This window comes from Gymnoscopelus braueri (assembly GCF_963280865.1).
Source record: "Gymnoscopelus braueri genome assembly, chromosome: 6".
Lineage (NCBI taxonomy): Eukaryota > Metazoa > Chordata > Actinopteri > Myctophiformes > Myctophidae > Gymnoscopelus > Gymnoscopelus braueri.
In genome coordinates this window covers 54,045,673-54,057,210 of record NC_137607.1, presented here as the reverse complement: position 1 = coordinate 54,057,210, position 11,538 = coordinate 54,045,673, and the positions used below count along the sequence as shown (strand labels likewise).

At 41.9% G+C, this 11,538-nt stretch overlaps 1 protein-coding gene across 1 annotated transcript in view; it reads left to right on the top strand.

Moving 5' to 3' along the window:
- Window positions 1-8,260, top strand: part of LOC308087007 (UDP-N-acetylglucosamine transporter-like) — a 12,867-nt gene extending 4,607 nt beyond the window's left edge. Inside the window, exons 4-8 of the mRNA XM_080430647.1 lie at window positions 1,350-1,472; window positions 3,173-3,347; window positions 5,755-5,873; window positions 6,512-6,645; window positions 7,563-8,260. Of these exons, the coding sequence (XP_080286773.1) occupies window positions 1,350-1,472; window positions 3,173-3,347; window positions 5,755-5,873; window positions 6,512-6,645; window positions 7,563-7,653 (642 nt within the window). The 3' untranslated portion in view covers window positions 7,654-8,260. The remainder of the gene's footprint in view (window positions 1-1,349; window positions 1,473-3,172; window positions 3,348-5,754; window positions 5,874-6,511; window positions 6,646-7,562) is intronic.
- The last annotated feature ends 3,278 nt before the right edge of the window (window positions 8,261-11,538 follow it).

Here is an 11,538-nt window from a genome sequence, read left to right as displayed (position 1 = left end):
TGTGTGAGAATAATGTTTTATAATTAAGGCCAGTACATGCTGCTCCTTCCAACGTCAGAAACAGACAGGCTTTCCAGACTGGTTTGGCGAGTCAGGACATGAATTCTTCTGAGAAAAAGCTCTGAGACCGGCCATCAGAAGTTCGGAATGACGTCAATCCCAGACGTTGTTTATTGTTTATTACGGATCCCCATTAGTCCTCACCTCAGTGAAGGCTGCTCTTCCTGGGGTCCAAACATTCACACTTCAAATTTAAACGTAATACAATGGAATTCCACCATTACATAGTAAAAACAAATCAACAAAAATGATTGAAGATTTCGGTCTTCACTCCAACTCCACTAAGATGTTATAAATGTTACGTAAGCATATTACTCTCTGCTGGACAAACAAAGAAATTATATGCATCCATGTACAAACCAAAAATATATTTTGAATTACAGACCGTCCAAACATCAAACAAGCTAAACCAAACATAACTTCTTCACTAATCACCGCTTCCTTCAATTTCCTTCATTTATTGCCTATCCTTATTATATGTGTCAGGAGCCCATTCCAATGTGTTACTGCTCTATACATTACATTACTGTCCTCTTAAGTGCATTAGTTCTTGGTAAAGGCAGAGTAAAATGAACACCCATAGCCTGTCTGGTGTCATAGCCATGTCTAGTATTGGTGGGTTGTATCTGTAACAACAAATGTACAGGTTTAAATTACCAGTATGATTGATGTTAAACAAAAAATTCACAAGGCTACAAGCCAACCTTTGATAGCCTGGTTCCAGACGAATCTGCCATTGCAGATTAGGTCCGGCCCCTCTCAATAGAGATTGGATTTCTCTCCCTCCGAAGTTGTGAGGGACCAATCAGGGCCCACACCCGCCCCATGCAAATATGGGGCGGGTTTATCACCAGAGGCATTTTTTTTATTTGCCCCTCGAAAATGCAGGTTCCACACAGAGATTCCAGACTAATATAATATCTACGCAGTGATGTTAGTCTGGCCATGCCAGGCTAAACCTTTGATCCACTGACTCCCATCCACTCAACACTACTCCTCCCAGAGCAGCGGAGAGCGAGGCATGCTGCCCTGTTCTGAGTGAGCTGAAGTTTGTCCAAATCCTTTTTTGAAGCACTGGACCAAATATTTGGGCAATAATCAAGACTAGATGAAACTAGAGATTGATTGTAATACAAGTTTAACTGTTGAGCCAGTCAACAAATGTGCTCCTCTTCTTATCATTGAAATGTTGCTTCTCATGGTGTTCCCTTCCAGGACGTTAAGGACGTTGGGTGGGGACAGTCCTGCAGTGTTCACTGGTGTCTCTTCTTCCACCCTGTCTCCATTAGGTAACATACCAGCTGAAGATACTGACCACAGCGCTGTTCTCAGTGTCCATGCTGGGCCGCAAGCTGGGAGTCTACCAGTGGCTTTCCCTGCTTATCCTTATGGCTGGAGTAGCTCTAGTACAGGTATCATTCACCCAGTGTCTCTTGTTTCTCAATTTTCTTCATGTCAAGGACCCCCCAAATTGATATTTATTTGGCCACGGACCCCCATCTGAAAAGTTTTTGCCAGGGACCCCAGAAGAGAAGATTTATGATAAAAATTATTATCAAAATTATTTCAAAAAACTAAATGACTAACCCCCTGGACCCCCTGGAACCTCCACAAGGACACTTGGGGGTCCCCGGACCTCACTTGAGAACCACTGTATTACACAGTAGACATTGCACTGGTGTGGATACTGTTATTCTTGTACAAGTTTGTGCCTGTATTTGGCATTCATTGGCCATGTTGCTCCTTCATCATACACAGCAAAATGGCCACCATGTGAATATGGTCACAATGAAATAATAGCTGCCAAGTAACTCTGTTCTCTCATCCACTTATTATTTAATGCCATCCAAATTAGTTTTCTAGAGGAAGAACTAATTGTTCTATTAGTCTAACGTCTGCTCAAAGAAACAATGCAGAATATGCTGTTGTGGCATTTTTAAACGGACCACATTTCAAACTTCCTAAAAACCCTGTTAAAGTTATTTAAGATGTTCACCCCGTATCCTTTTCTGCTGCATTATTCCATCCATAGTCTAGTATAATGCAACATGTAAACAACAAGATGCTTTGGAACATTTTTGTGGCTTGGCAACGTTGCAATTACCCCTCTGCTGAATGTCAGCTTTCTAGATCCTAAGGGAGGATCCAGTTGCTTGTCAGAGGAATATGTAGACCATAAGCACTAAATGAGTTTTAGTTCCATAGCTTAGTAAAATAACAGCATGTAGTGTACTTCAGGACACACTTTTAAAAAAAGAATCTAAGGCACACTGTTCTGTTGAAAATTTTAAATGCCATTATTTCTGCATGGGTTGGCAAAGTTAAAAACGTTTGCTGACCAACGCGCTTTAGCTCAAACGAGCCGTCATCGGGGTAAACAGGTTATGACAGTAAACACGTCGTGACAATATATATAGATAGACCAATCAACAAAAACAAAAACACCTGCTCGGCATGCTTTAGTATTCACAACAGTTGTGCTTTGTGACCCTTGTGTACTTATGGGACACTGTGGTCAGATGAGACTCCACTTTCATGACAATCTTTCTCTGCTTCTAGAGCAAGAGGCATAATGTATCATTGAATATGATACCCTTTATATACCCTAACCCTATAAACATACATATGGATATATTTCCATTCTATGCTGAGCCTATATTCTCATACTGTCATTAAGTGTGATAGGTGGATGCTGTTTTAACCCATTTAGACGTTACACCTTTTTTGTCTAAAAGTTTTTCAGACAACTTAGGTTAGGATTTAGGAGGCGTTTTTAGAATCTAAATGAAAGGCATTGCCAACCAGAAGATGCTCATCAACACTATTCTATATCGTCTCTGTCGGGTGGAAACGTCCGAAACTGTTACTTTTCAAGATTCAAATAAAAAAAATAACAAAAATAGCAGATCGACAAGCTCAAAACACGTCGCCTTTGCACCAGCTTGTAGATCTGCTATTTTTGATGCTTTTGTGTGACGCTGTAGTATGATCAAGTAGGGCATTCATTTTACGGAAAAAGACACCCAAAGTTAAAATATGGACATAAGTCGAGGTTTCTGCCCGGCAGCAACGATATCCTCTGCACCTGTGTGTGTTTCTCTTGTATATCCAGTGGCCCTCCGAGTCTAGCGGAGCCAGCGAAACGGACGCTGTGTCTACGGGCTCCCAGTTTGCTGGAGTGACCGCGGTCCTGGTGGCCTGCTGTTCCAGTGGCTTTGCTGGCGTCTACTTTGAGAAGATCCTCAAGGAGAGCAAGCAGAGTGTCTGGGTCCGCAACATTCAGCTAGGTCTGTCTGATCTATACCTCCACAGCACCGATTCTCAACCTTTTGTGATTTGAAGGACCCCCAGTTTGATATGCATAGGGCCAGTGGATCTCAGCCTTTTCAGGCCTCGACCCCCCCCCCCCCAAAATAATCATATTTGAAGAACGGGGGACCCCCCACCCTGATAAGCACTTGGAATGTAGGAGTTGAGGCATTACATTTAGTTTGACTCGGTTCCACAGATAGATATTGTGAAAATAGCAGATTGGCGTTGTTAGCTTGTAGATCTGCTATTTTCAAGATGTTTGCCTCTTTCTTAATATTATTTGACAATTTGGCCAATGTGTGACAAGTTTTTATAGTATAGTTTGTTGATTACTTAAGTCCTTAAATTGTCACTTCGCTGTCATCTGGACCCCGCTGGGGATCCCAACCCACAGTTTGAGAACCATTGCATTAGGCCACAGACTCCTATTTGATCCTTGGCGTTAAAGGGGCATGACATCCCAGGTTGATTTTGTAGTTTCGTTCTACAGTAACTATCAATTATTTAGCTGGGGACCCCCCAAGAAAGGACCCTTGGTGGTCTCCAAACCCCAATTTGAGAACCAGTGACCTACAGTATGAGTGTTAAGTCAGTTAATACGTTAACTCATTTAGTGCCTGGCTTATTTCTGGCAGTTTGGCTCTGAGTGCCAGAGCCAAAAATACATTGTAAAAAAAAAGTGCTTAGGAAGCGAGATAGCCTTTTTCAGTAAGATGTTAAACAAGAAGTGAATGGAGCAAATCTTCAAATCATGATATCTTGGGTTCTGAACATTTTTTTTTTTTTTCATGACGTCGGCGACGTCATTGGCACTGAATGAGTTAATATAATACTAATATGTTCTGTTTTTAAGCAATGCATAACACTTGATGCTTAGAGGGGAAGAAAAGACATTCACTGAAGAATAGATAAAGTGATGAAAGATATATATTGTCTCTGTCGAGTGGAAACCTCTTATGTACAAAACTGTTACTTTTCAGGATTCAAATTCAAAAGTAGCAGATCTACAAGCTTGCACCGCATTTCCAGCTTGCGGATCTGCTACTTTTGATGCTTTCGTGTGACGCTGTAGTACGATCAAGTAGGGCGTTAATTTACAAAAATCCACAAAAAGTCAAAACGTGGAGATAAGAGGTTTCTGCCCGACCGCAACGATAGATTTCAAAATACGGCACAAGCCTTTGACGACAGGATCATGGACGCTTCCTCCAACAAAGTAATAATGTGAGACGGGGCTCTTTTTTGTTGTTGTTATAAAACAGATTAGGCTGAGTAAGCCCCTGCAGCCACACATTTGCTGCAAGCATTGCTGTGCATTCATTGTCCCTTTCTCTGCCAGCTAGGCTTTTTTACCTTAGCTGCGTTTCTACTGTGATGAATGTTCCTGTCTGGTTTATTTTTACCTCAGAACATGTGAGGCATGTGTTAATTCTCCTGCGCTTCATTTCCTGGTGTGAACTAGAAGCTTGCTTGCCGGTGCCTTTCTTTACTGGGCAGATGGAGAGATGTTGTCTTAGTTGTATTTAAAAATAGATAGAAATGAAATTGAGTTGAAATCTGAACACATGATAATGTTATGCAGTGAATGCATGTTACTTTTCATGTAGCATCTGCTAGCAGTTTAATCTAAGTCAGATTGTTTGATCAACCTTTAGAGTGACAAACTTTGGTCTGATCTGACCAGATACTTTTTTGATTAATTGACAAAAATGCATATACCCGGTACATAAACATATATTTGTGCATAATCAGTCAAAAGGAACCAACACAAAAAGAATGTGTGAGCTTATTTCCATTGTGGTCATTGAAGTAAAGATGTGTGTGTAACATGGGTACTTTATTTGGAAGCTGCTACAGGACTAGAAGTTAACAATAGAGCTAAATGACTTAAGGCCTGCTGGTAACTTTTTCCACATAACTTCTGCTGCAGAATATAAAAACGAATCCTTTCCCGTACAGCTTTTGAATCAGCTCGTTACAAAGTCTGTGGAGCTCCCTTTAGTGGAATAACTTAGTAGATCACTTCCCCTAAAAAAAAGTTATTGACTAGACATTTGGGTACCGCCTTGTTTACAATGCTGCGGACGATAAACATTTTAATATGTGGTACTCTGTCCTCCACTCTGAGCCACTTTGAGACTAATGATATGAGCGATGGTGAAGATGTGTTCTGGGAGTTTATTTTGCGAGCCCTGTAGCCTCTTTGAAAGGATCTTAGGGATGCTAGTGTACAAGGTATGCAGGCGTAATCAAAACGGCATTGAACAAGTGCCCCTGTCAATATTTCAAGAGCACTTCTAATAGAAATGTGAATATTCTAGCTAGATAGTCTCTTTGATCGTGTGTGTGTGTGTGTGTGTGTGTGTGTGTGTGTGTGTACAGGGATGTTTGGTCTGGTATTCGGCCTCATTGGCATGCTGGCATATGATGGGGAGAGGGTGAGCGAGTCGGGGATGTTCCAGGGATACAACACCGTCACCTGGACTGTTGTCGCGCTACAGGTACCTGTATCTCTACTCTACTTTTAAGGTTTACCATCTGCTCCGCTTGTGCAATGCAGTGTTTCTCAAACTTTTTCATGTCAAGGCAAGGACCCCCAAATTGATATTTGTCCGGACCCCCATCTGAAAATGCTTTGCGCCAGGGACAAAAAAAATGGTTAGAAAATGACATTTAAATTTTTTTTTTAAATTGCAGAGTACATGCTCGCAATGCGGCACAAAGTGACGCGCTGTGAGCGTCACTATATCTGCTATTTTTGAATAACCAACGTATTAAATATAGATATAGGGGTTAAAATGTATTCATACATTTTGCTGGGGACCCCCTGGAACCCCCTCAAGGACCCCACTTTGAGAACCACTGGTGTAATGAACTAAACATTTAGGTTACCATTTAGGTGTGACCCAGGTTCTCTGAGAACCTCGCTCGGTATCTCATTATGAGAAGCGCCGCGCTCTGCTTTGATTGGTCCCTTAAAAACAAGATACCGAATGAGGTTTGAAAGAGGACCGTCTAGCTGTTCAACATTCAGGCATTCTAGGCTTGTTTCTTAACCGGGTCAGTTTCCATACAGGGCCCAGTAGAGTACAGGTCACGCCTCTGTCCATCTGTGTTGAAGTGTTTGTTGTTTTTCTAGGCGCTGGGTGGTCTGGTCATTGCAGCGGTCATCAAGTACGCTGACAACATCCTGAAGGGCTTCGCTACATCGCTCTCTATCATCCTCTCAACCCTTATATCCTACTTCTGGCTCCAGGACTTTGAACCTACTGGGTAGGTGCTCTCTCTCTCTCTCTCCCCCTCTGTCTCTCTCTCTCATACACACACACACACACACACACACACACACACAAAATCACACGCACATTAACACTGAAAAAGTTGTATTTTCCACTTATACGCTATTTATGCTCTTTAACACATTGAATGCCAGTCGCGTAGATCTACGCGAACCTATTTAAAGCCGCAGCGTGCCAGTCGCGTAGATCTACGCGAACCGCCGATTCCCATTGAAATTGCCCCAGGTGCACTTTCCGATTTTTTTTTATCCATTTCCGTTTCCGGTTTCCGGTCGGAAACAGAATTATTCGGGTTCCGGTTTTTTCGATCGTATCCGCTTCCTGTCTGGGATCCTGTTTAAAACTCGATTTTCTCGGTTGTTGTTTTTCTCCTCGCTGATCACTGTTTAGCATTGATCCACTGTATCTTCAAGATGGCGGCTCGCATTTGGAAACTATTTTCGCTGGCCGTTTCTCACAGATCCGCTGTGTGTTTAGAACCAAATGAACGCGCACTTTTAACTTATTTAGCGAGGTCTGTGGCGACATGAAAAAAACAAAAAAACAACAATAAAACGCTGGCACTGGTGAGTACATTATGAGATTAAACTCTGGCATGGAATGTGTTAAGGGATATTTCACTTTCAAATAAAATAAACATTAAAAAAATAAATGAAAAAAGTAGTGGAAAGTCTCACACATTAAAATAAAGTGTGAGGGGCTGTGATTTTTCCATTACTTTTTTCATTTATTTTGTATATATATTTTTTTATGTTTATTTTATTTGAAAGTGAAATGTCCCTTTAACATAATACTCTCACGCATTCTCCCTCGCTCATCTCTCTCTTTCTCTTTTTTGTTGCCCTGAGTTGTACCCTGGTTGAGACCATGTTGTCTGCTTGTCCGTTGCAGTGTGTTCTTCATGGGGGCCCTTCTGGTCATCGGAGCTACCTTCCTGTACGGGTTTGAAGGCAAGCCCTCCCCCAACCCCAGCAGGGCGTAGGACAAACACACACACACACACACACGCACACCAGTACTAGAAGACCAGCCGGCGGTCCGGCGACGGACACTAAAGAAGAACTGCGAGGGCTGGAGAAAAAGAAGAGGAGGAGGAGGAGGAGAAGAGGACAGTACTGAGTGAGCGTGAAAAGGAGGAGTGGCTGCAAAGCAGAGGACAAGAGGTGAAGAGCAGGAGGGAGAGAGAGAGGACAGGGCAGAGGGTAAAACGCGAAGCATCACAGAATGCTTAGCTTTGTGCTGAGTCTCAGACACCAATAAGTGCCTCAAACTAGGAACCACTGAGCACAGGACATGCTGTGCCCAAACTGGATTGTTATAATATAACATGTCACCACTAGACAGATACACCTGGCTACCACATCCCCTGCTGGGTGGTTGGGGGTGGGGTCCTCATTACAACTGCATTTTGTGACTGATTGTATCGACACAGAGCTTGTTTGACTGCCAGTTTGCCATACTGCCACATCAATCATGACTGATGCAACTAGCAATGCGGACGCAGACACACAGACAAAAGAGTACATTGATAGGTAATGTGTGACTATGGTCCGGCCCTGATGGCTTGTTGCCATCAGTCATTATGTTTTTTTTTTAAGTCCCTTATACACAGTAAAATCCTCCGTTAATTTAATTCTGTGTAAAAATGGACCTGTAAGGAGTTTACTGTGTATTTGTTTTTTGTTTTTTTGATCTGTACTTGTAGACTCTGGAAGCCTGTAATCATGTTGTAATTAGTCGAGCCGTGAAGTGATACAAAACTATTGTACTGTCTGTCTGTCTGTGTATAATTGTGTTTCTCTGTCTGCACATTTGTCCTCCAGAGGAGAAAACGCCAAAACAAACTTGGGCTGAAAAACTAAAGGCGATGGCCCAGGCAGCTCAGCTATGCACACCTCTAGGTTGCCTAGTTTGCTTTTGTTTCACGCCAAAATATGGAACTCTTTTGAGTCTACAGTACACATATTTCAGTGACAGAATTATTAAAATGATAATATATGGTAATGTAAAGGGTGATTTATACTTAGCTGTGCTCTGGTTTTGTGCACCAGCCAATGTACAAGCTCACAATGCGTCGCAGCGCCACACACGATGAGCTTGTAGATCAGCTATTTGTGGTGCATGAAATGGCACACATCCAAGTATAAATCAGGCATTTTATGACACTTTAATAATAATAATTATGGCTGTGGTGAACCAATGACTGCATTAGTGCTGTAAGCAGGGTTTATGAAAGAACGTGAACGGTATTACAGCAGTGTGACTGTAAATGTTATGTTATGTTACAGGATTGCAGAAATCCTACTGTAAAAATTACATGATTTCTTTTATTAAGTGGATTACTTTTGAAGGAAAATGGGCATTTTGATTATGATGCAAAAGGTGCTTATTAAAACTTGAAATAGTTGTTAATTGTGAATGTAAGTTTGTAAATCGGATCAAATTACTTAATATTATTCTGTAGATGGGGAGGTAAAGTGACCACAGCGTAACCAAAAGCAATCAAGCTGAGTTACTGAGTTGAATTATCTCAGTCAAGATTAATTAGCAATGCATAAAATGCATACTTTTTAAAGTAACATTCCCAACCCTGATTGTATGAATCTACTTGTATTTGTCTTCTAAAAACCACTCATTATGTCACTGGAGCAAAGCGGCTATAATTGATTTCTTTGTTACTATGTTTACCAATCATATAAAGGATTTTTTTTCCTAAAGTAATTGTTTTATTTTGTTGGAATCTCAGCTCATCTCTTGTCTGCCCTCTGTTTCTTCCTCAGACACAGCACGTTCACATTTACACCGTTCTTTGTTCTCATTTAGTTTTTTAGATAGATTTCAAATAGGTCAGTCAGCGTAGTAGAGAGACAAAACCAAGGGGAAGAGATGTGACATATTAGATTGGAACCCGGGTCCTTGCGCTCACTTGGAGCATATGGTATACTGGTTGAGCAACCGGGCATACATTCCTTACTTTTTTCTTTTTTTACTATCGTCTGTCGGGTGGAAACCTCATATGTCCAAAACGTACTTTTCAGCATTCAAATTCAAAAGTATCAAAAGTAGCAGATCTACAAGCTCAAAACGAGGCGCTTTGCGCCACGTTTAGAGCTTGCAGATCAGGTTTCTGCCCGACAGCAACAACATGATATGTGTAACTGGTTGAGCAACCGGGCACCCCTATCCCTAGTACTTATTTTTGGGCGGTGAAACCCCCCCTATATGTGAGGTTTGGATATTTGCACACCAAATCCTGCGCTGTGATTGGCCAAAAATGTACCCCCCTGCACCGTGATTGGCCAGATTGGCTAGGGAAACATGACACATGTGCATAGCCCTATATAAGAAACCATAACTTAAAAAAAACCATAAATGTGTTTTTTTAAAGTTATGGTTTCTTCCATCACTTCTTCCATCACTTCTTCCATCACTGTGATGACCACTGTGACCACACCGCCCACTTCACACTGGGTGTGATTTTTTTTCTCTGTATACAGTCACTTAGGCTCCTTGAGAGTAGGTGGAATGACCACCAGAGCTTTATAATTAACATTGCACTACATTTGGCGAAAGGGCCTCTCTGTGTGGAGTTTGCATGTTCTCCCCGTGTTCCCTAGGGTAGGTACCCTCACAAAAACATGCAGTAATCCTGGTCACTATACTGCCTCCCCCTGGCCAGCCAGGGCGCCTGATGGAGGGGAAGGGAACTGGTTGGAATAACGTGTTCCTTCCACGCGCTACGTCCAACCAGGGAAACTCTCCCCTGTCAGGTGACAAGAAGGTCAGTTGGCTCTCATGCATTGAAGGAGGCATGAGCTCGGCCCTGGCCTCCCTAGGTTGGCAGAGGGAAGGTAGTGCCCAGGATTGCATAGACAATTGGCACTGGGTGTAAAAAATAGGGTTACAAAATTGTGGGATAAAAATTTAGGAAAAAAAAAAAAACATTGCACTACATTAGAATTGCAGTAAAGTAACAAACTCACAGACATCTTTTGACATTTGTTTTAATGAGTTAAAAACACTGCATGCATGGCCCAGTCAGCCTGGACGTGTATCAGAAAGGTCTCACCCCAGTGTTATACTATATCCTAGGCATTGTCAGTCAGTCACTGCATGAAATTCCAGTTGAATCCATTGTGCTCACTGCAATGAATGAAGTTTATCATCAAGGACTGAGTACCACTCTACCATCCAGTCCTCAGGCACATCTGTTTCTGTGACACTTAAGGCCCAATTAACACAGACCATTTGTAGAAAGTGATCGAGGTGACCGTGTATCCAAATGAATACATTTTACACACTGTTAGATTATCGACGTTACCAAATTTTCAAAAATGGGTCCCCCCCTCCCTTTTTTAAATTATCATCCTATAGCCACCTTGTAATTAAAAAATTACATACGTATCAAATCAGTAACTAAACAATGGCTAATATCTAGAATTCCCTGCTGGATAAGGTTTTCATGGTGCTAAACTAACTTACCCTTTGTCTGATTTCAAGAAACACTGTTTTTGCCTCACAAATTGCTCCAGGATGATGGCTAATAGGCAAGTCATTATAAATAGCCAGTGACCACATCAATTAGTATAACGAGAGTGTGTAGTAGGTCTTGTAATGCACAGTTCCTTCTCAAGGCTCGGGGTACAGTTGCAGAGGTGTGGTTGCGGTTGTGTGTGTGTGTGTGTGTGTGCGTGCGTGCGTGCGTGCGTGTGTGTGTGTGTAAAGGCTAGCATGGTTTGCACCTACAGGTAATGAGCAGCATATGCATGGGGAGATAACGTGCTTACATTATTACAATCGCTTTCCTCTCTTGTGTTATCTGCTCAACCCTGAAACTATGAGCATATCAGGATTTCAGGGTGAGTCA